General features: G+C 42.5%; 1 protein-coding gene across 19 annotated transcripts in view; it reads left to right on the forward strand.

Moving 5' to 3' along the window:
- The window catches only part of Ssdp (Sequence-specific single-stranded DNA-binding protein), an 876,306-nt gene that overhangs the window by 419,413 nt on the left and 434,393 nt on the right, over positions 1 to 22,500 (forward strand). For 17 of the 19 annotated variants that reach the window (XR_008407936.1, XR_008407935.1, XM_053785328.1 and 14 more), the window contains 2 exons: positions 811 to 900; positions 5,433 to 5,552. Coding sequence is in view for 17 of the 19 variants with exons in the window: in XM_053785328.1 (XP_053641303.1) it covers positions 811 to 900; positions 5,433 to 5,552 (210 nt within the window). In the remaining 2 variants the exon portion in view is untranslated. The remainder of the gene's footprint in view (positions 1 to 810; positions 901 to 5,432; positions 5,553 to 22,500) is intronic. The other 2 variants (XM_053785337.1, XM_053785341.1) reach the window with 1 other exon arrangement.

A 22,500-nucleotide genomic window follows, 5' to 3' on the forward strand; every position in this document is an offset into this window, starting at 1 on the left:
TATATATATATATATATATATATATATATGTATATATGTCGTGCCGAACAGGCAGAACTTGCGATCTTGGCTTAAATAGCAACGCTGATCTTGCTATATAGGACAAGCGTAAATTTGTGTATGGAATAATTTCGCCAAAATCATTCTTAACCTAACGAAAAAAAATGTATTTCACTGTGTTTGTTTAGTATTAAATTATTGTAAACAAATCTAAAATATATTTAGTTGGGTTAAGCTAAAATAAATTATTCTTGTTATAATAAGGTTAGGTAAGTTTTCTAACATTCTTTTAATGCAAAATTATAATTTTTTACATTAACATTAATGAAAAAAATATATCTTTAAACGTATAAGAGAAAATTTTAGAAAGGACTTAATTTTAAATGAGTTCTTGCTAATTGACCAGTTTTACATATTCGGCACGACATATATATATATATATATATATATATATATATATATATATATATATATATATATATATATATATATATATATATATATATATATATATATATATATATATATATATATATATATATATATAATCAGAGCAGCCACGGGGGGTTGAATGATAGTTCTAGGCCTTTCACGTTGCAATCAACACATCAGGAGCTTGCAATGTTGCAGAAAAGAGGAGGTGGTCCAAGCAGACACGATCACAGGGAGCGCAAAGGCGCGCTCCCTGTGATCATATCTCGGACAGAATGCTTGTCCAAGTACAGTGATGTTGACACTACTGAATGTTTGTCCTAGTATAATAATGTTGCATAAGGATAGTGTTAACATGGTTGTGTTTGTGTGTTACAGAATGCTGGTCCAGCACCCTCACCGCTTGGCCAGATGCCCACCAGTGACGGGATGGGACCCGGCGGCCCCATGCCTCCTGGCTTCTTCCCGGTAAGTCTTCCTCTGTCTTTTTTCTTGCACCCTCCTTCCTCATATTCTCCCTCTCCATCATCTCCACCCCCTTAAACTTTCCTTCCTCCATCTTGTCCCTCAGTGTGGAGAGCACTTTTCAAAGCGGGTGAAATAGCAGAGCTGGAAAAAGTGCAGAGATCGTTTACAACCACCGAAGCATTTGAACTACAGGGAACACCTCAAGAACTAGAAATGTTTTCTCTGGAGAGCAGACAAGAGAGATACGTGACAGTATACATATAGAAGCTACTGAGGGTCTAGTCCCAAATCTGCACGCTACCATAACAACATAATGGAATGAGAGATATGGAAATGTAAAATAGACCTAATGAAAAGCTTGGGAGACACGGGCACAATACGAGAGCACCGTATCGACATCCGTGGGTCTAAGCTCTTCAACCTGATTTCAATAGATCTCAGAAATGTTGCTGGAAACTGGATCACTACCTCTGCGTTGTATCAGATCAACGAGGCTGTGGTAGATGTGGCCAAGCGGGCCGTTAACAGCAACAGCCTGATCGATCAGGCAATCAACAAGGAGGCTTGGCCCAGGAGCTGAGCCACGGGAGTTGGTAAACCCCTGAAACTCTACTCTCCTGTCTGAAGGTAACTCCTTTTCGCTCACCAATCCTACAGGAGAAACTTACGTACACGAGCGGTCACCATTTATATCAACCACAAGGTCAACTTGTACTTTAACCAGAACGTTAACATTTAGACTCGGGTGGACTGGAAATACGGTTCAATAATTGGTTACTTGGAGTTCAGTTCTAAGAAATGGTAGGTTATGGCTTAAGAGAGAGGGAACACCATAAACTACAGCCTAGTCACGAACCGGGCTGAGGGGGACGTTGACCCCCGAAACCCACTTCAGGTATACTCTCCAGGTATATCAGTTAAAATTATTTGGGGGTTAAAAATCACACCAAAGATACCGAAGGAAAACTTCAAAAATATAAGCACTTATTCAGAACTAGCAAGTCTTAGGACAGTATTTGAAAACTTACCAAGGTTCAGATCAGACTGAAACGTCATATAATGTTTCTTCCCAAAACTGTTATCAATAGTGAAGTGTTCAGCCATGGTGTTGCCACTTTATTCTTTAATCCTTCAGGAATTTATACATATGCGTTACGCCCTCTGCGTGGAACCCTCGCTTGATCAGACCACATACAAAACCTTTAAAATGTCCGAAAGCGGGAAAGACCAATGATCTTGGCAGTAAATCGAAGACTAGCAAACTTATGAATCGTTTCTTGGAACCTTAACAAATATTCACTTAGGAAATTATACAAAAAAAAAAAAATGCTAAGTCCATCTTAGAATATGTAGCGCCATCTTGGAACTCGGTTAATGGACTAACAGGATCCAAGGGTTCACGACGAGGTTGGTACACGATCTCAGGACGGGGAGGAGGCAGTGGGCCACTGAGTCATGATAGATTTATAGAACGGCACCAAATAGCCATATAAAATAGGTGATTCTCCGTCCGCTAAACCTAATAGACCAAATAGTCCGGAGAATCATTATCTGATGATGGTGACCCACCCAGGTAATGGTGGGTCACCATTACCTGGGTGGGTAATGGGATACAATCATACACTCTGGAGTCACTAAGATGTATTTATCGAGTGAACTCTTTGTATACTTGCGCCCACAGACGTTAAAAATGGATGCACTGTGAATATAATGTCTGATGGAAAGTAGAGACTAGCTAGAAAACACTTTTATATTCTCACCAAGATGTACCATACATTTGTATTATGGCGGTCACGACCCAATGGTTAGGTAATTATACAATACTGTAATTTCTAGTTGGTGTGGGGATCAAGTCCCAGTCAAGATGGTTCCCTGGTAGATAAGAAGGTAACTAAATATATGGCCCTAGTCCTCGTCAGCACCAGGTAAGCCTGACCACAGGTCTGACTGCCAGATGGAAAAAAAAAACTGTCCAAAAGTAAACTGGCCACATGTGAGATGGGCTTGATCATAATCGAGCATACGAACCACACTTGACTTCATTTTAGACCCAAGTAATTAATCGGCTGCGAGTTGAAGAGACCAGAGGATGATGGCGAGTACTCTTTCTTTTCCCTTCTGCATCTGGGGGCTAACACCAATATTGCCATCATAGCATCAACATGTTCTTCCCAGTTCTTCTTTTACCTTTTTTTTTGTTACCCATACCTTAATTTTTAATATAAATCAGTTCATTTGTATATTCAGTAAACCAGTATGTTCCTGTTTTGCTTGGCTTTCAAGCTGAGTTCGGTATGAACGGGCTGTAAATATTGTCCTAGTCCTATTTATGGTTCCTAAATTATACCACATGATTTATTCGGCATGTATGTTTGTCCTGTTTTAAGTGGACATGGTAATAGTTGCCAGATGACCAGTACACATGTGGGTGTCTTCGTGATGACTAACACCATGGTAGTAGTTGCCAGATGACCAGTGCACAAGTGGGTGTCGTCATGGTAACTAACACCATGGTGGTAGTTGCCAGATGACCAGTGCACATGTGGGTGTCTTCATGGTAACTAACACCATGGTAGTAGTTGCCAGATGACCAGTGCACAAGTGGGTGTCGTCATGGTAACTAACACCATGGTGGTAGTTGCCAATTGACCAGTGCACATGTGGGTGTCTTCATGGTAACTAACACCATGGTAGTAGTTACCAGATGACCAGTGCACAAGTTGGTGTCTTCATGCTAACACCATGGTAGCAATTACCAGATGACCAATGCACACATGGGTGTTTTCATGGTAACTAACACCATGATGGTAGTTGCGAGATGACCAGTGCACACGTGAGTGTCTTCATGGTAACTAACGCCATGGTAGTAGTTGCGAAATGACCAGTGCACATGTGGGTCTTCATGGTAACTAACACCACCATGGTGTGTGGTGGTGGTGGTGATAAGGATGACAAACAACAAAGGGAATATACTTTTAAAATCTTAATCTACCTTATTTGTTATCCTATTGTAAAAAAAAAAAAAACTAATATAGGTAAACAATGGCGTGAGCTATTCCAGTTTTAGCAGCGAAAATCCTTATTATATGACCCAGTACTTGATACATCCTCACTGTGGGTGAACTGTCCAGCTAAATGTCCGCAGTATCATCACAATATTACACTTTTTATTATGTGAGAACGTGGCATATAATACACATTTCCTTTGTTGTTTGGCATTTTATATTATAGTTTTTATTGTAAGTAAAATATGTTTAATTAGCATTCATGGAACAGGATAGATTATACAACTGTATCGATTTATGTGACATTCTGTAACGTATTGTTTGGCTGAACTGTAGTAATAAAATAAATTTTCCCAATCTATAGCTTCATATATAGTATTTTCCAATAATATTTTGTATGCAAGTAGAAAATACAAGTTGGTAGGAAAATATATTCAGCCTGAATCAGTAGAAGTACTGTAGAATGCTCCAACTTGATTTGCTCGAGACAGCTTCCAGTAGTACTCAGGAAAGTTGTCTTCAGTTTGCCCTGTGCTACCGCTCAGCCGTGCGTTTTCTCTTTCTCTCCTTCCGCACTCGTGTTCGTTTTCTGTGGTGAGAGTCCATGCATGTTCTATAAGACAAAATATATTATGCTATTATACTTTGTTTCCCGCACCGGGGATACTTCTACTCTTTGGGACGTTGAAATGAGAGCACTTATACAACAATCTTTTTATCACTGTTACGCCATATTGAAGTAAATTTCTTTCTGGATGACCCATGCACACTTTCTTTTTTTTTCAATGGTACTATACTTGCGAAAATTTGACATTACCATCCTTTCGAGGCCTTGGGTGTTTTCTTGAAATATTTGTGGTATTTGGTAAGAGTTGTGTGGTTATGTGATGGGGTGTTTTATGGTGGTGACACAAGGAGGGGCTATCTTGGCCGCATGATGACCGCCTGTCACCCAGCACCATGCATGAGGTCCAACCAGCGGCCAGCAAGCAGGCCGGGCACCACTAAGCTCCTCACCATTGCTTCTGTGGTCTTGCACCTTCACCTCGTGGTGCACCTGCTGCCGCGCGCGCTTCTTGCCGCTGCTGGGTGTGACGAGAGAGCAGTAATTGCCCCACATACACACACACTTCTGCTAGACGCTTCTGTAGTTCTGAGGCCAGCACTAGCCTCCCTGTCTTCAGATAAACTTGTGAGCTCTTTAGAACGCGTCTGTCAATTCCTACGGTACTGCTGCAGAAGCATGACCTTCCTCACTCATGTAGAACTAGTCTAAACCATACATTAAGGAGCTTTAGAAAATGTCTCCTCATCAGGGATGAAGGTTAACTTTTGCCTTTTGTATTATGACTTGTAGCTAATAAATGTCTCCATGTTAGTATTTACTCTGATAACTAATTTGATAATACAGTTGAGTTACGACTAGATTGCAGTTCTCTCAATTAGTATGGAGTGAAGGCAGCCTTAAAGTTGAGCTTTACAGTGAGATAACATGACGGTGGGATGACAGGCGCTTATCACTTACAGACGCCGGGCATGAGGCCATCCCCAGGTCCAAACCCCCCGTCCCAAGCCTCCCCCCACCCCCCAGGGGGGCCGGGGGGGCCTGGTGGGCCGGGGGGGAGCCCCATGCACATGAATCTACAGGTAAGCCATTCGTTCCTCTAGTAAGCATGAAACAGGTGACCACAAATAAGGGGTCACCGGTGGGGGTGAATGTGGAACAACGCAGAGGTCACAGCATGTCAGAGACCTCCCTCCCCCCACCGCTCGTATTGCACATACTTGTCCAGGAAGGTCTATCTAGGGATCCTCCTGGCTGCCAGGGTCTTGGCAGGGAAGTCCAGGGTGGTCTGTTTAGGGACCCTTCTGACTGGCAGGGTCTTGGCAGGGGAGTATGTCTGTCTTGGGTAGTCTTATGCAAGGGTTCCAGCAGCACCAGGATACAGGCCTTAGGATAATTGCTCTAGTCTCCCCTCTTCACATTTCACACATTATGGCGCCAGTCAACTGTGTGGCTCCACTCACGTCTGGTTGCACTCACCTGTGTGGCCTCACACCTCACTTCACCTCGACTCACCTACCTTATCTGGCGTCCAGTAGCTTTACTGTACACTTCCAAATTCTCTGTTCCGAGATATTTGTCAACTTCATTTACGCTAACACAAGCAGCCACACCTGCTACCACCACACAGCCATACAAACACTACTCACGGATCAGCCGGGCTGTGGCTCGTACGTTGGACTGCGTGCGGCCAGCAGTAACAACCTAATTGATCAGAATGAACATTAAAATGGTATAAAATACGGACAGATTGTTAGGTAAGACACATATGCAACAGTTAGGTATCTTTATTTCGAAACGTTTCGCCTACACAGTAGGCTTCTTCAGTCGAGTACAGAAAAGTTGATAGAAGCAGAAGATACTTGAAGACGATGTAATCAGTCCATCACCCTTAAAGTTTTGAGGTGGTCAGTCCCTCAGTCTGGAGAAGAGCATTGTTTCGCCTACTGTGTAGGCGAAACGTTTCGAAATAAAGATACCTAACTGTTGCTAATTGATCAGGCCCTGATCCATCGGGAGGCCTGGTCATGGACCGGGCCGCGGGGGCGTTGATCCCCGGAATAACCTCCAGGTAACCTCCAGGTAGCACCTGCTACCACTACACAACCATACCAACACTACTCACTAGCACCTGCTACCACTACACAACAATACCAACACTACTCACTAGCACCTGCTACCACTACACAACAATACCAACACTACTCACTGGCACCTGCTACCACTACACAACAATACCAACACTACTCACTAGCACCTGCTACCACTACACAACAATACCAACACTACTCACTAGCACCTGCTACCACTACACAACCATACCAACACTACTCACTAGTACTTGCTGCCACTACACAACCATACCAACACTGCTCACTAGCACCTGCTACCACTACACAACCATACCAACACTACTCACTAGCACCTGCTACCACTACACAACCATACCAACACTACTCACTGGCACCTGCTACCACTACACAACAATACCAACACTACTCACTAGCACCTGCTACCACTACACAACCATACCAACACTACTCACTAGTACTTGCTGCCACTACCCAACCATACCAACACTACTCACTAGCACCTGCTACCACTACACAACCATACCAACACTACTCACTAATACTTGCTGTCACTACACAACCATACCAACACTGCTCACTAGCACCTGCTACCACTACCCAACCATACCATCACTACTCACTAGCACCTGTCACCACTACACAATCATACAAAAACGCAGATGTGATTTACACAGATTTTGCAAAGGCGATCATGGAGCGATAGCACACAAAATGAGGGCCATGGACATTACGGGGAAGGTAGGCAGATGGATTTTCGGGTTCCTAAGACACAGAACACAAAAAGTAGTGGTAAGCAGAACAAGATCCAGTAGCAACGAGGAAAAAAGGTCAGTGCCCCAAGGCACTGTCCTGGCACCTCTGCTATTTCTCATCCTCATAGCAGACATGGATAAAAACACCTGTCACACGGTACAGGACACTGAAAAATTACAGGAAGACATAAATGGTTTTCCAGTGGGCAGTGGAGAACATGACGTTCAGTGGTGATAAGTTCCAGCTGCTTAGGTATGGAAAGAATAAAGAACTCAAAAGGAACACTAGATACAAAGCTTAAGAGGGCCACCGAATAGAACGAAAGGAACACGTAAAAGACCTGGAAATAATTATGTAAGCTGACCATTCTTTTAAGGAACAAAAGACAAAGATCACAACAGCCAGGAAGATGTACAAGAATGGTATACAATACCGACAAGATGAAATTGAGACACATGTGCAACATCTGGGTATCTTTATTGTAGACGTTTCGCCATCCAGTGGCTTTATCAATACAAATTCCAGGACATAACTGGAATTTGTATTGATAAAGCCACTGGATGGCGAAACGTCTACAATAAAGATACCCAGATGTTGCACATGTGTCTCAATTTCAGCCAGGAAGATGACGGGGTGGGTATTGAGAACTTTCAAAACAAGGGAAATAAAGCTGATTGTGACACATTTCAAGTCGCTAGTGCTCCCTCATTGAGAATATTACTTAGTGCTGACGGCCCCGTTCAAAGCAGGAGAAATATCGGAGCTGGAACAAATACAGAGATCGTTTACGGCTCACACTGAGCCAGTAAAGCACCTAAATTACTGGGAACGCCTTCAAGTCTTGAATTTGTACTCATGGGAGCGGAGGAGAGAGAAATACATGATAATATATACCTGGAAGGTACTCGAAGGCCTGGTCCCAAATCTGCACACTGCCATAACATACTGGAGTGAGAGATAGGGGAGGAAGTGTAAAATACACCCAGTGAGGAACAGGGGTGCGGTGGGAACAATAAAGGAACACTGTATCAACATCCGGGGTCTCAGACTATCCAACATCTTAACAAGATATCAGAAACACTGCTGGAACAAGTGTAGAAGCCTTCAATAGGAAAGTGGACAAGTATCTTTACAAGGTGCCAGATCAACCAGGCTGTGATGTATATGTGGGGTAGTGGGCCTGCAGCAGCAACAGCCTGGTTGACCATTGACCAAGCAAGCACCAGACGAGCCTGGCCCACGGCCGGGCTCCGAGAGTAGTGAAACTCTCGAAACTCTACAAAGACATATCAAAGGTATATACACACTGTCGCCTGTTACCACTACACAACAATACCAACACTACTCACTAGCACCTGCTACCACTACACAACCACACCAACACTACTCACTAGCACCTGCTACCACTACACAACCACACCAACACTACTCACTAGCACCTGCTACCACTACACAACCACACCAACACTACTCACTAGCACCTGCTACCACTACACAACCATACCAACACTACTCACTAGCACCTGCTACCACTACACAACCACACCAACACTACTCACTAGCACCTGCTACCACTACACAACCACACCAACACTACTCACTAGCACCTGCTACCACTACACAACCACACCAACACTACTCACTAGCACCTGCTACCACTACACAACCACACCAACACTACTCACTAGCACCTGCTACCACTACACAACCATACCAACACTACTACTCACTAGCACCTGCTACCACTACACAATAATACCAACACTACTCACTAGCACCTGCTACCACTACACAACCACACCAACACTACTCACTAGCACCTGCTACCACTACACAACCACACCAACACTACTCACTAGCACCTGCTACCACTACACAACCACACCAACACTACTCACTAGCACCTGCTACCACTACACAATAATACCAACACTACTCACTAGCACCTGCTACCACTACACAATAATACCAACACTACTCACTAGCACCTGCTACCACTACACAACCACACCAACACTACTCACTAGCACCTGCTACCACTACACAACCACACCAACACTACTCACTAGCACCTGCTACCACTACACAACCACACCAACACTACTCACTAGCACCTGCTACCACTACACAACCACACCAACACTACTCACTTGCACCTGCTACCACTACACAACCATACCAACACTACTCACTAGCACCTGCTACCACTACACAATAATACCAACACTACTCACTAGCACCTGCTACCACTACACAACCACACCAACACTACTCACTAGCACCTGCTACCACTACACAACCACACCAACACTACTCACTAGCACCTGCTACCACTACACAATAATACCAACACTACTCACTAGCACCTGCTACCACTACACAACCATACCAACACTACTCACTAGCACCTGCTACCACTACACAACCACACCAACACTACTCACTAGCACCTGCTACCACTACACAACCACACCAACACTACTCACTAGCACCTGCTACCATTACACAATAATACCAACACTACTCACTAGCACCTGCTACCATTACACAACCATACCAACACTACTCACTAGCACCTGCTACCACTACACAAGAATACCAACACTACTCACTAGCACCTGCTACCATTACACAACCATATCAACACTACTCACTAGCACCTGCTACCATTACACAACAATACCAACACTACTCACTAGCACCTGCTACCACTACACAACCACACCAACACTACTCACTAGCACCTGCTACCATTACACAATAATACCAACACTACTCACTAGCACCTGCTACCATTACACAACCATACCAACACTACTCACTAGCACCTGCTACCACTACACAAGAATACCAACACTACTCACTAGCACCTGCTACCATTCCACAACCATACCAACACTACTCACTAGCACCTGCTACCATTACACAACAATACCAACACTACTTACTAGCACCTGCTACCATTACACAACAATACCAAAAGTTCTCACTAGCACCTGCTACCACTACACAATCATACCAACACTACTCACTAGCATCTGCTACCATTACACAACCATACCAACTACTCACTAGCACCTGCTACCACTACACAACCATACCAACACTACTCACTAGCACCCGCTACCACTACACAACCATACCAACACTACTCACTAGCACCTGCTACCACTACACAACCATACCAACACTACTCACTAGCACCCGCTACCACTACACAACCATACCAATACTACACACTAGCACCTGCTACCACTACACAACCATACCAACACTACTCACTAGCACCCGCTACCACTACACAACCATACCAACACTACTCACTAGCACCTGCTACCACTACACAACCATACCAATACTACACTAGCACCTGCTACCACTACACAACCATACCAACACTACTCACTAGCCCCTGCTACCATTACACAACAATACCAACACTACTTACTAGCACCACCACCACACAACAATACCAACACTACTCACTAGCACCACCACCACACAACAATACCAACACTACTCACTAGCACCACCACCACACAACAATACCAACACTACTCACTAGCACCACCACCACACAATGCTACTCACCTTCTACCACCACAACACTACTCAACACTACTCACCACTACTATCACAACACTGCTCACCTCTGCCACCATGACACAACCACACAACACTTCTTACCACTACCACCATGACACAACCACACAACACTGCTCACCACTGCCACCATGACACATCCATACACCACTACTCACCACTACCACCATGACACAACCACACACCACTACTCACCACTACCACCATGACACAACCACACACCACTACCACCATGACACAACCACACACCACTACCACCATGACAACCACACAACACTACTCACCACTGCCATCATGACACAACCACACACCACTACTCACCACTGCTACCATGACACAACCACACACCACTACTCACCACTACCACCATGACACAACCACACACCACTACCACCATGACACAACCACTCACCACTGCCACCATGACACAACCACACACCACTACTCACCACTGCCATCATGACACAACCACACACCACTACTCACCACTGCTACCATGACACAACCACACACCACCACTACCACCAAACTACTACTACTTACCAGTACCACTACAACACAACACTACTTACCATTAACAGGACAAATACACACAACATTACTTGGTACTTCCTTGTGGCCCATGACTCAACCACATCCAGTATTGGGTCCTTGTTCAAACAAGATAGGACCAGCACTGATGACAGCAAATAAATAAGTGAAATATTGAAGTCTCAGTGTGACTCTGTGTTTAGTCAGTCGCTAATCAGACAGAACAAATTTTTATGAACAAGACTCAAAACCTTGTCAATATTTCCAAAATTTCTGACATAGCCCTAATACCACTGGACTTTAAGAAAGCTATTGACAGCTTACCCATGCACTCTGCCCCAGACTTAGAATTGTGGAACTCTGTGTTTATCAAGAACTGCAGAAAAACCCTGTCACACGTCTTCGATATACTTTAATGAGTTCCAAGAGTTTTTCTACTACTGGACTCCGGCCATAAGCCAGGCTCATTTAGTGCTTACCTGGTCAACCAGGCTGTTGCTGCTGGTGGTCTGCCGACCCATGTATCCATCACAGCCTGGTTGATTGGACACCTGTCATGTCTGTAAGTATTTTATGGAAATGGAGGTCATCCCACAGTTGCCAGATCAACAAATATAGCCCAACTCAACAAAGGTGGCAGCAAAGCAATAGCCAAGAGTTATTAGTCAATAGCACCAGTGTTCACATTATAAAAAGCTTTTAAAGGGTTCTAAGAAGCAAGATCACCAACCACTTGGAATCCCAACAGTTGTACAACCCAGGACAGCATAAGTTAAGAGCAGTTCACTCCTGCCTCTTGTATCTATTGGACCACTATGACCATGGTCTTGGACACACTGCAGAACAAAATGCAGATGTAGCATATAAAGATTTTGCAAAAGCCTGCAACAAGTGTGATCATGGTGTAATTGTGCACAAACTGTGTGCAAGAGGAATAACTGGGAAAGTGAGCAGATGGATTTTCAGCTTTCTAATCAAATGAACACAACGAGTAATAGTAAACAGAGCTAAGTCAGAGGCTACCACAGTGAAAAGTTTTTGTTCCATGAAGTATAGTACTTACTCCCAATGAGGACAAATTCCAACTACTCCGTTATGGAAAACTGGAGGAGATAATAACTAGAACAGAGTATACTACTGACTCCGGCCATACAATAGAGCGGAAAAATAATGTAAGGGACCTGGGAGTAGTAATGTCTGAGGATCTCACTTTCAAGGATCACAACAGTGCCACAATCGCAAGTGCAAAGAAAATGATAGGATGGATAATGAGAACTTTCAAAACGAGAGATGCCAAGCCCATGATGATCCTTTTCAAATCACTTGTTCTCTCTAGGCTGGAATACTGCAGTACATTAACATCTCCATTCAAAGCAGGTGAAATCGCAGATCTAGAGAGTGTACAGAGATCCTTTACTGCACGTATAAGTTCTGTCAAGCACCTTAACTACTGGGAACGCTTGGAAGCACTTGACTTGTACTCGTTGGAACGCAGGAGGGAGAGATATATCATAATCTACACTTGGAAAATCTTGGAAGGAATGGTCCCAAATCTGCACACAGAAATCACTCCCTATGAAAGTAAAAGACTGGGCAGGCGATGCAAAATGCCCCCAATAAAAAGTAGGGGCGCCATTGGTACACTAAGAGAAAACACCATAAGTGTCCAGGGCCCAAAACTGTTCAACAGCCTCCCATCAAGCATTAGGGGAATTGCCAATAAACCCCTGGCTGCCTTCAAGAGAGAGCTGGACAGATACCTAAAGTCAGTGCCGGATCAGCCGGGCTGTGGCTCGTACGTTGGACTGCGTGCGGCCAGCAGTAACAGCCTAGTTGATCAGGCCCTGATCCATCGGGAGGCCTGGTCATGGACCGGGCCGCGGGGGCGTTGATCCCCGGAATAACCTCCAGGTAACCTCCAGGTATAGCACTGTGCATCTTCCTTTGTAGATTTATTTTTTTTTTTTATTTATTATCACACTGGCCGATTCCCACCAAGGCAGGGTGGCCCGAAAAAGAAAAACCTTCACCATCATTCACTCCATCACTGTCTTGCCAGAAGGGTGCTTTACACTACAGTTTTTAAACTGCAACATTAACACCCCTCCTTCAGAGTGCAGGCACTGTACTTCCCATCTCCAGGACTCAAGTCCGGCCTGCCGGTTTCCCTGAATCCCTTCATAAATGTTACTTTGCTCACACTCCAACAGCACGTCAAGTATTAAAAACCATTTGTCTCCATTCACTCCTATCAAACACGCTCACGCATGCCTGCTGGAAGTCCAAGCCCCTCGCACACAAAACCTCCCTTACCCCCTCCCTCCAACCCTTTCTAGGCCGACCCCTACCCCGCCTTCCTTCCACTACAGACTGATACACTCTTGAAGTCATTCTGTTTCGCTCCATTCTCTCTACATGTCCGAACCACCTCAACAACCCTTCCTCAGCCCTCTGGACAACAGTTTTGGTAATCCCGCACCTCCTCCTAACTTCCAAACTACGAATTCTCTGCATTATATTCACACCACACATTGCCCTCAGACATGACATCTCCACTGCCTCCAGCCTTCTCCTCGCTGCAACATTCATCACCCACGCTTCACACCCATATAAGAGCGTTGGTAAAACTATACTCTCATACATTCCCCTCTTTGCCTCCAAGGACAAAGTTCTTTGTCTCCACAGACTCCTAAGTGCACCACTCACTCTTTTTCCCTCATCAATTCTATGATTCACCTCATCTTTCATAGACCCATCCGCTGACACGTCCACTCCCAAATATCTGAATACGTTCACCTCCTCCATACTCTCTCCCTCCAATCTGATATTCAATCTTTCATCACCTAATCTTTTTGTTATCCTCATAACCTTACTCTTTCCTGTATTCACCTTTAATTTTCTTCTTTTGCACACCCTACCAAATTCATCCACCAATCTCTGCAACTTCTCTTCAGAATCTCCCAAGAGCACAGTGTCATCAGCAAAGAGCAGCTGTGACAACTCCCACTTTGTGTGTGATTCTTTATCTTTTAACTCCACGCCTCTTGCCAAGACCCTCGCATTTACTTCTCTTACAACCCCATCTATAAATATATTAAACAACCACGGTGACATCACACATCCTTGTCTAAGGCCTACTTTTACTGGGAAAAAATTTCCCTCTTTCCTACATACTCTAACTTGAGCCTCACTATCCTCGTAAAAACTCTTCACTGCTTTCAGTAACCTACCTCCTACACCATACACTTGCAACATCTGCCACATTGCCCCCCTATCCACCCTGTCATACGCCTTTTCCAAATCCATAAATGCCACAAAGACCTCTTTAGCCTTATCTAAATACTGTTCACTTATATGTTTCACTGTAAACACCTGGTCCACACACCCCCTACCTTTCCTAAAGCCTCCTTGTTCATCTGCTATCCTATTCTCCGTCTTACTCTTAATTCTTTCAATTATAACTCTACCATACACTTTACCAGGTACACTCAACAGACTTATCCCCCTATAATTTTTGCACTCTCTTTTATCCCCTTTGCCTTTATACAAAGGAACTATGCATGCTCTCTGCCAATCCCTAGGTACCTTACCCTCTTCCATACATTTATTAAATAATTGCACCAACCACTCCAAAACTATATCCCCACCTGCTTTTAACATTTCTATCTTTATCCCATCAATCCCGGCTGCCTTACCCCCTTTCATTTTACCTACTGCCTCACGAACTTCCCCCACACTCACAACTGGCTCTTCCTCACTCCTACAAGATGTTATTCCTCCTTGCCCTATACACGAAATCACAGCTTCCCTATCTTCATCAACATTTAACAATTCCTCAAAATATTCCCTCCATCTTCCCAATACCTCTAACTCTCCATTTAATAACTCTCCTCTCCTATTTTTAACTGACAAATCCATTTGTTCTCTAGGCTTTCTTAACTTGTTAATCTCACTCCAAAACTTTTTCTTATTTTCAACAAAATTTGTTGATAACATCTCACCCACTCTCTCATTTGCTCTCTTTTTACATTGCTTCACCACTCTCTTAACCTCTCTCTTTTTCTCCATATACTCTTCCCTCCTTGCATCACTTCTACTTTGTAAAAACTTCTCATATGCTAACTTTTTCTCCCTTACTACTCTCTTTACATCATCATTCCACCAATCGCTCCTCTTCCCTCCTGCACCCACTTTCCTGTAACCACAAACTTCTGCTGAACACTCTAACACTACATTTTTAAACCTACCCCATACCTCTTCGACCCCATTGCCTATGCTCTCATTAGCCCATCTATCCTCCAATAGCTGTTTATATCTTACCCTAACTGCCTCCTCTTTTAGTTTATAAACCTTCACCTCTCTCTTCCCTGATGCTTCTATTCTCCTTGTATCCCATCTACCTTTTACTCTCAGTGTAGCTACAACTAGAAAGTGATCTGATATATCTGTGGCCCCTCTATAAACATGTACATCCTGAAGTCTACTCAACAGTCTTTTATCTACCAATACATAATCCAACAAACTACTGTCATTTCGCCCTACATCATATCGTGTATACTTATTTATCCTCTTTTTCTTAAAATATGTATTACCTATAACTAAACCCCTTTCTATACAAAGTTCAATCAAAGGGCTCCCATTATCATTTACACCTGGCACCCCAAACTTACCTACCACACCCTCTGTAAAAGTTTCTCCTACTTTAGCATTCAGGTCCCCTACCACAATTACTCTCTCACTTGGTTCAAAGGCTCCTATACATTCACTTAACATCTCCCAAAATCTCTCTCTCTCCTCTGCATTCCTCTCTTCTCCAGGTGCATACACGCTTATTATAACCCACTTCTCGCATCCAACCTTTACTTTAATCCACATAATTCTTGAATTTACACATTCATATTCTCTTTTCTCCTTCCATAACTGATCATTTAACATTACTGCTACCCCTTCCTTTGCTCTAACTCTCTCAGATACTCCAGATTTAATCCCATTTATTTCCCCCCACTGAAACTCTCCTACCCCCTTCAGCTTTGTTTCGCTTGGGGCCAGGACATCCAACTTCTTTTCATTCATAACATCAGCAATCATCTGTTTCTTGTCATCCGCACTACATCCACGCACATTTAAGCAACCCAGTTTTATAAAGTTTTTCTTCTTCTCTTTTTTAGTAAATGTATACAGGAGAAAGGGTTACTAGCCCATTGCTCCCGGCATTTTAGTCGCCTCATACGACACGCATGGCTTACGGAGGAAAGATTCTTTTTCCACTTCCCCATGGACAATAGAAGAAATAAAAAAAAGAACAAGAGCTATTTAGAAAAAGGAGAAAAACCTAGATGTATGTATATATATATATGCATGTGCGTGTCTGTGAAGTGTGACCAAAGTGTAAGTAGGAGTAGCAAGATATCCCTGTTATCTTAGCGTGTTTATGAGACAGAAAAAGAAACCAGCAATCCTACCATCATGCAAAACAGTTACAGGTTTTTGTTTCACAGTCATCTGGCAGGACGGTAGTACTTCCCTGGGTGGTTGCTGTCTACCAACCTACTACCTTTGTAGATGATCTTAGAATTTGCATGAGTTTCATCCACTGAGGACACTGTAAATCTCTCCATGTGGATATAGGCCAAATCTTCCAATGAGCTGCAGAAAACAATATGTTCAATGAAGACAAATTTCAGCTACTCCATTATGGGAAAACTTGACAAGATGGATAATGAGAACCTTTAAAACAAGGGATGCCAAGCCTATGATGACCTTTAAGTTATTTGTTCTCTCTAGGCTGTAGTGCTGATGAGTAAGACACATGGGCTGTAATACTGCTTTACACATTTTAAGGCAGTTGAAATTGCAGTGCTGAAGAATGTAGAGAGAATCTTCACCACACATATAAGTTCAGTCAAGCACCTTAATTACTGGGAACATGTGAAGTCTTTTGATCTGTTCTCCTTGGAATACAGGCAAGAAGGATACATCCCAAATCTTGACACAGAAATCACTCCTTACGAAAGCAGAAAACGCAGCAGATAGTGCAACATACCCCCAGTGAAGAGCAGGGATACCATGAGTACGCCGAGAGAAAACACAGTAAGTGTCAGGTCACAAGACTGTTCAACAGCCTCCCATCATACATGAGGGGGAATACTAGTAGACTACTAGCTGTCTTCAAGAGGGAACTGCATAGATTTCTAAAGTCTGTTCCTGACAAACAAGGCTGTGGGTCATGTATTGGACTGAGTATGACCAGCAGTAATAACCTGGTTGATTAGGTCCTAATCCACCAGGAGGCTTGGTCATGGACTGGTCTGTGGGGAGGCATTGACCCCTGGAACACCCTCCAGGTAAGTAGACTACATAGCACTCGCTACCAGCACAATACACCCACACAATGCTATTCACTACCATCACAATCCACCCACATCAACATTACTCACTACCAGCACCACCATGGCACTACTACACCAACACTACTTACTATTACTACTACACAACCACACTACCACTACACTACTCATTACCAGCAAGTGGAGGGATACACAGTGGAGGGAACAAGAAAACAGACTTCAGAAGGAAGAACTTAGACGAGTTGAGAAAATTCCTGAATGCACTGCAGTGGAAATAGAAATTAGAAGGAAACCTGCAACTTCCTCATTACTACTACTACCACCACTACCATTACCACTACTACTATGTCCATTACTTCTACCACCACCACCACTGCTTCCTTATTTTCTCTCCCTCCTCCTGACTTGTCTTCTGATCTTTGCCTTTTTTCACTTGTGATTGGCAATAGTCCAGGACAGGCCAAAACATTATCATAAGTATCCTCTCCTAATTGTGGAGTTTCTGTGAGTTGTTCCCACCATAGTATTGTAACTTTTCTTCAACCGTAAGGAAAGGAAGTCAGCAAAGATGATGATTCAAGAACCTAGCTGATAAGTGCTGGGCCATAGGGGGCATTTACTCCCAGAACATGAGCAGTGACAAAGAAGGTTGCAAGAAGTTGAACAATCAAGTGAAAATGGTGTTCTCACTGGCAGTACCAGAGAGCCAGAGAGAAAGGGTACACCACCAGGGGTGCCATGGGCACAATAAAAGAACATTGTATCAACATCCACGGTTTCATACTATTCAGCGTCTTACCAGAAGATATTAGAAACACTGCTGGGACAAATGTAGAAGTCTTCATTAAGAAATTAGACAAGTATCTCTGCCAGGTTCCAGATCAACCTGGAATCTTACAGTCGGAAGGACTAGAAGGAAGGTCTGTGGTTCATGTGGGGATATTCTAGGAAGAAACATAAGGAGTATTGATGTGGAATATGTGGTACAAAATTTCTTATCTTACATACAAAGCCAAATAGAGCAATGACCTTAAATGGGAAAGGTGTTTCTGGATTTGCTCTAAAAAACTGGAAAGCTAGACAGGTATTGAAAATCAAAACCCTAGATAATTTAAGTAAATTCCTGAGGAGCTTTCCAGAAATATACAAAAAGTGGGAAGACAAGGATAATGAACACAGCCGAAATAAGGGTGAAGACTAAAACAACATTTCCTCTGTTCATTAATCATGTCCCCAGACTTCTCATGTATTACACTTGCCTTCCATTTTGAATTCACAATCACACAAAAATACAAGATTTACTTTATTTCCCAGATAATAAAATATAACCGGGAATGATTGATCATGGTTTACAGCATCCCAATAATTGAATCAGACCTGTAAAACAGACCAGGGGTGTTAAAAGGCCTTACCTGTCCTTAGGAAAATTGGCAAAAATCTAATATTTACTCTATTTGAGCTTAATTTCAAGCTAGTTCCTGTCCTGAAACTAACCAAAATCATCTTTTGCTTAGTAGTACCTATCTTCTATTCTATCAGATAATACCAAAAAACAGCCAATAAAACAATCCTACAAAAGAACTCAGAATTGTTATTTTAAACCAGACACATGGTTAGAATTTTGTTTTCCCATTATGCACCACATGGGGCAGGATTTTTTTTTATACTGTGCACACTCACTGTGAAGACACATTCTCTCATATCTAGGCCAAAATTCACCACACACAGCTTATCTGAGTGAGCTGAGCTCATGATGTAGAACTGTGTGAGGGACTTTGGCTTCAATGACGTAGTTCTATGCGACAGCCACTGAAAAGGTTAAATTATTGGGAATGCCTCAGAGTACTTGGAATGTACTTTCTGGAGCAAAGAAGAGATATATTGGAGGGCCATCTCCCAAATCTACATACTACCATTATAGCATACTGGAGTGAGAGATATATGAGAAAGTTTAAAATAAATCTAGCAAAAAGCTAGGGTGCCATAGTTACAATGAGGGAACACTGTCAATATCAGTTGCCCCAAGCCTTTTCAACACACTCCCAACAGATATCAGAAATATGTCATACGAGCAGGTATCAGAAATCTTGCCAGAACACATGAAGTCTTGAAGAGGAATCTGGATCACTTCCCCCACCAAGGGCCAGATCCACATGATGGCCATGCGGATTGGTAGGCCATTAACAGCAACAGCCTGACAGTCAGTAGGAAGCATGGTCAAAAGCCAGGCTGCAAGGGTACAAAGTCCCTCATAACTTGTCACAAGTAAATCTAATATATATTCAAAAGCAGATATAATATGACAAATGAGGTCCAAAATCAGAAGTGCCGATCATTCCTGAAGGTTGAACCAGAAATTGAACCTCGACTCTGGAAATGCATTTAGAGTTGTGTTTGTTGGAGTTGAGGTTACCAACATGGTGTGTCCTGGAGTGAAATGTAGGTGCCTCCTGCCCTCATTTTTGTGGCACCATTACTGCACCACAGGCAGTGATACTACTTCCAGGCAGGGCTGTGAGTTCTGATAAGATCTTGAAATCAATTGCATGTGGCTGATCCATGTATGGTCTACCTGGTGAGTGTGTGAAACAAAACATTTCCACTACACTCTACTGTATTTTCAACTACCACAACCCATTACAAGTGCCGCTACCCACTACTAATACCTTCTGCACGTCTACCACCACCAACTTACACAATATATCACCATCCAGGTATCCACATGTGGGAGGAAGAGGAAAATAGGAAATTATTATATTGAGGATAAAAAGGAAAGTGGAGAGATCATAGAAAAATAACAGCAATGAAGGTCAAAACAGAACTGAAACTGATGCATAGTCACAAAAGAAGGAAGATAATAGGAAGCCATCATATATCTACTGTAGGTTCTATATAATAGTAATGTAAGAAAAGGGATATCACTTCATCCAGTGGGCATTTTATTATTAAGAGTATACCCATCTTCTGTTACACAGTATGTACTGCATGAGAGACATAATGTCTCAGGGAGTGTGTCTCCATGTCTAGTGTGTGAACCTGTGATTCTGTTGGTGTCCAAGACATGTTGGAAATAAATGCTAAGGCAGTGAGTACTATCTCTTGCATGCCTTTTAGCAAACCTCTGTCTCACAGTGAGTTCATAGGTCACATAAGGTGGTATGTTATTGGGGTTGCATTAGGTGGTATGTATATATTATTGGGAAGTGGTGGGTTCTATAAACAAGCAACAAATTATATAGAGTTTGACAGAGGGTGGACAGTTGTCCCTCTGCTTTCTACAAGAATCTTCACTATGGGATGGTTCTCTGTATTGAGGATAGGGGACATGTGCCTTGCTCATTGCTACCTGCTTCCAGGTGCTCCTGCCCCTTTCAGTATATTTTATAGCATGATGACTGTGAAGTATTTTTTAACTGTTTGCCAACAGTCGTTTTGCTTAAGTTTTTTTTTTTTATATATATGCAGTTACCGGTTCAATTATAGAGACCCCAAGAAATTTTAGGGGTCATTGTTATTAGTGATTTAATGATGCTAGTTATTTTACCATAGTGTGTGTGATGGTATTTAGTTTTTGTTGTGTGCTTGTTAGTAAATATAGTTTTTAATTTTGTAGAATAGTTTTGGCTTGAGTATTAGTGTATGTGGTAGCACCATACATTAATTGTTTAAACTGCTGAATAACCTTGTAGGTCAAATACTTTGTAAACCTTGCAGCTTCCTTCATGGCAATGTGGAGAGTTGGGTGACAGTTGATAGTAGTGCCCTAGTGCAAGCCTCTGGACATCAGTTCTTCGTACATACACACCCTGCCTTCTCACTCACACTAGCTATCATGGCATTAGCACCCACACATTCCTTGCACGGCTGACATGCCTTGGATGCACCATTCAATAAACACGAGAACTCTGTTGATCCTTAAAACCCACAATGTACATTTTGTGGATGCTCTTTCTGTTAACATCAATGCAGTATCTTGGGTTCCTAGTATTATTGCTTCCCTCACCATGCACACCACACCCTGTATTGGCTTGGATCAAGAAATTAATCTTTTTGCCTGTTTATTGCACTGTAAAGGGAATATAACAATACTGTACTTTTATGTGTGAATGGTATAACAGAAAATAAAAAGGAGAAATCATAAGAAATTTAAAAAAATATATATATAGTAAAGTGCATCCTATTTTTTTTCAAGAAAACAAAAATAATGGTTCATCAAGTAATGAAAGATAAATACAACTTAGATAGAAGTTATGTAATAATATATAATTACTGGAAATGGCAATTGAGCAAATTTGTGGCAAAAATTATAAAATTGCTACATAATAACCCAAAGCAGGAAGAATTAAAAAAAAGGAGAATGTAATACTGATAGATTACTTAGAAATAATAATTGGTTAAATAGGTGTGATTTAAACAACTCCCAGAAGTGCAGGCAGAGGAAGTAAACCAGGAACTTGCCACTATCTGAAGATTTATTGTAGAAAGATGGGTATGAGCAACCTGTAACTACTATACCGAATCTTTAAGGAGGCATAGCAAGGCCCTGTGGAAAAAACTTTAGAGTTTGTCATGAAAATTCCTAGATTTGTTCTTTGTTTGAATTGTAAGGAATAGATATCACAGATTGCTTGAGTACTGCTTACAGTACTTAAATTTATAAAATTAAAACTGGTAGAGTACTACAATACTTTAGTTATTCATAA

The sequence above is a fragment of the Cherax quadricarinatus genome, chromosome 35 (genome assembly GCF_038502225.1).
Source record: "Cherax quadricarinatus isolate ZL_2023a chromosome 35, ASM3850222v1, whole genome shotgun sequence".
Lineage (NCBI taxonomy): Eukaryota > Metazoa > Arthropoda > Malacostraca > Decapoda > Parastacidae > Cherax > Cherax quadricarinatus.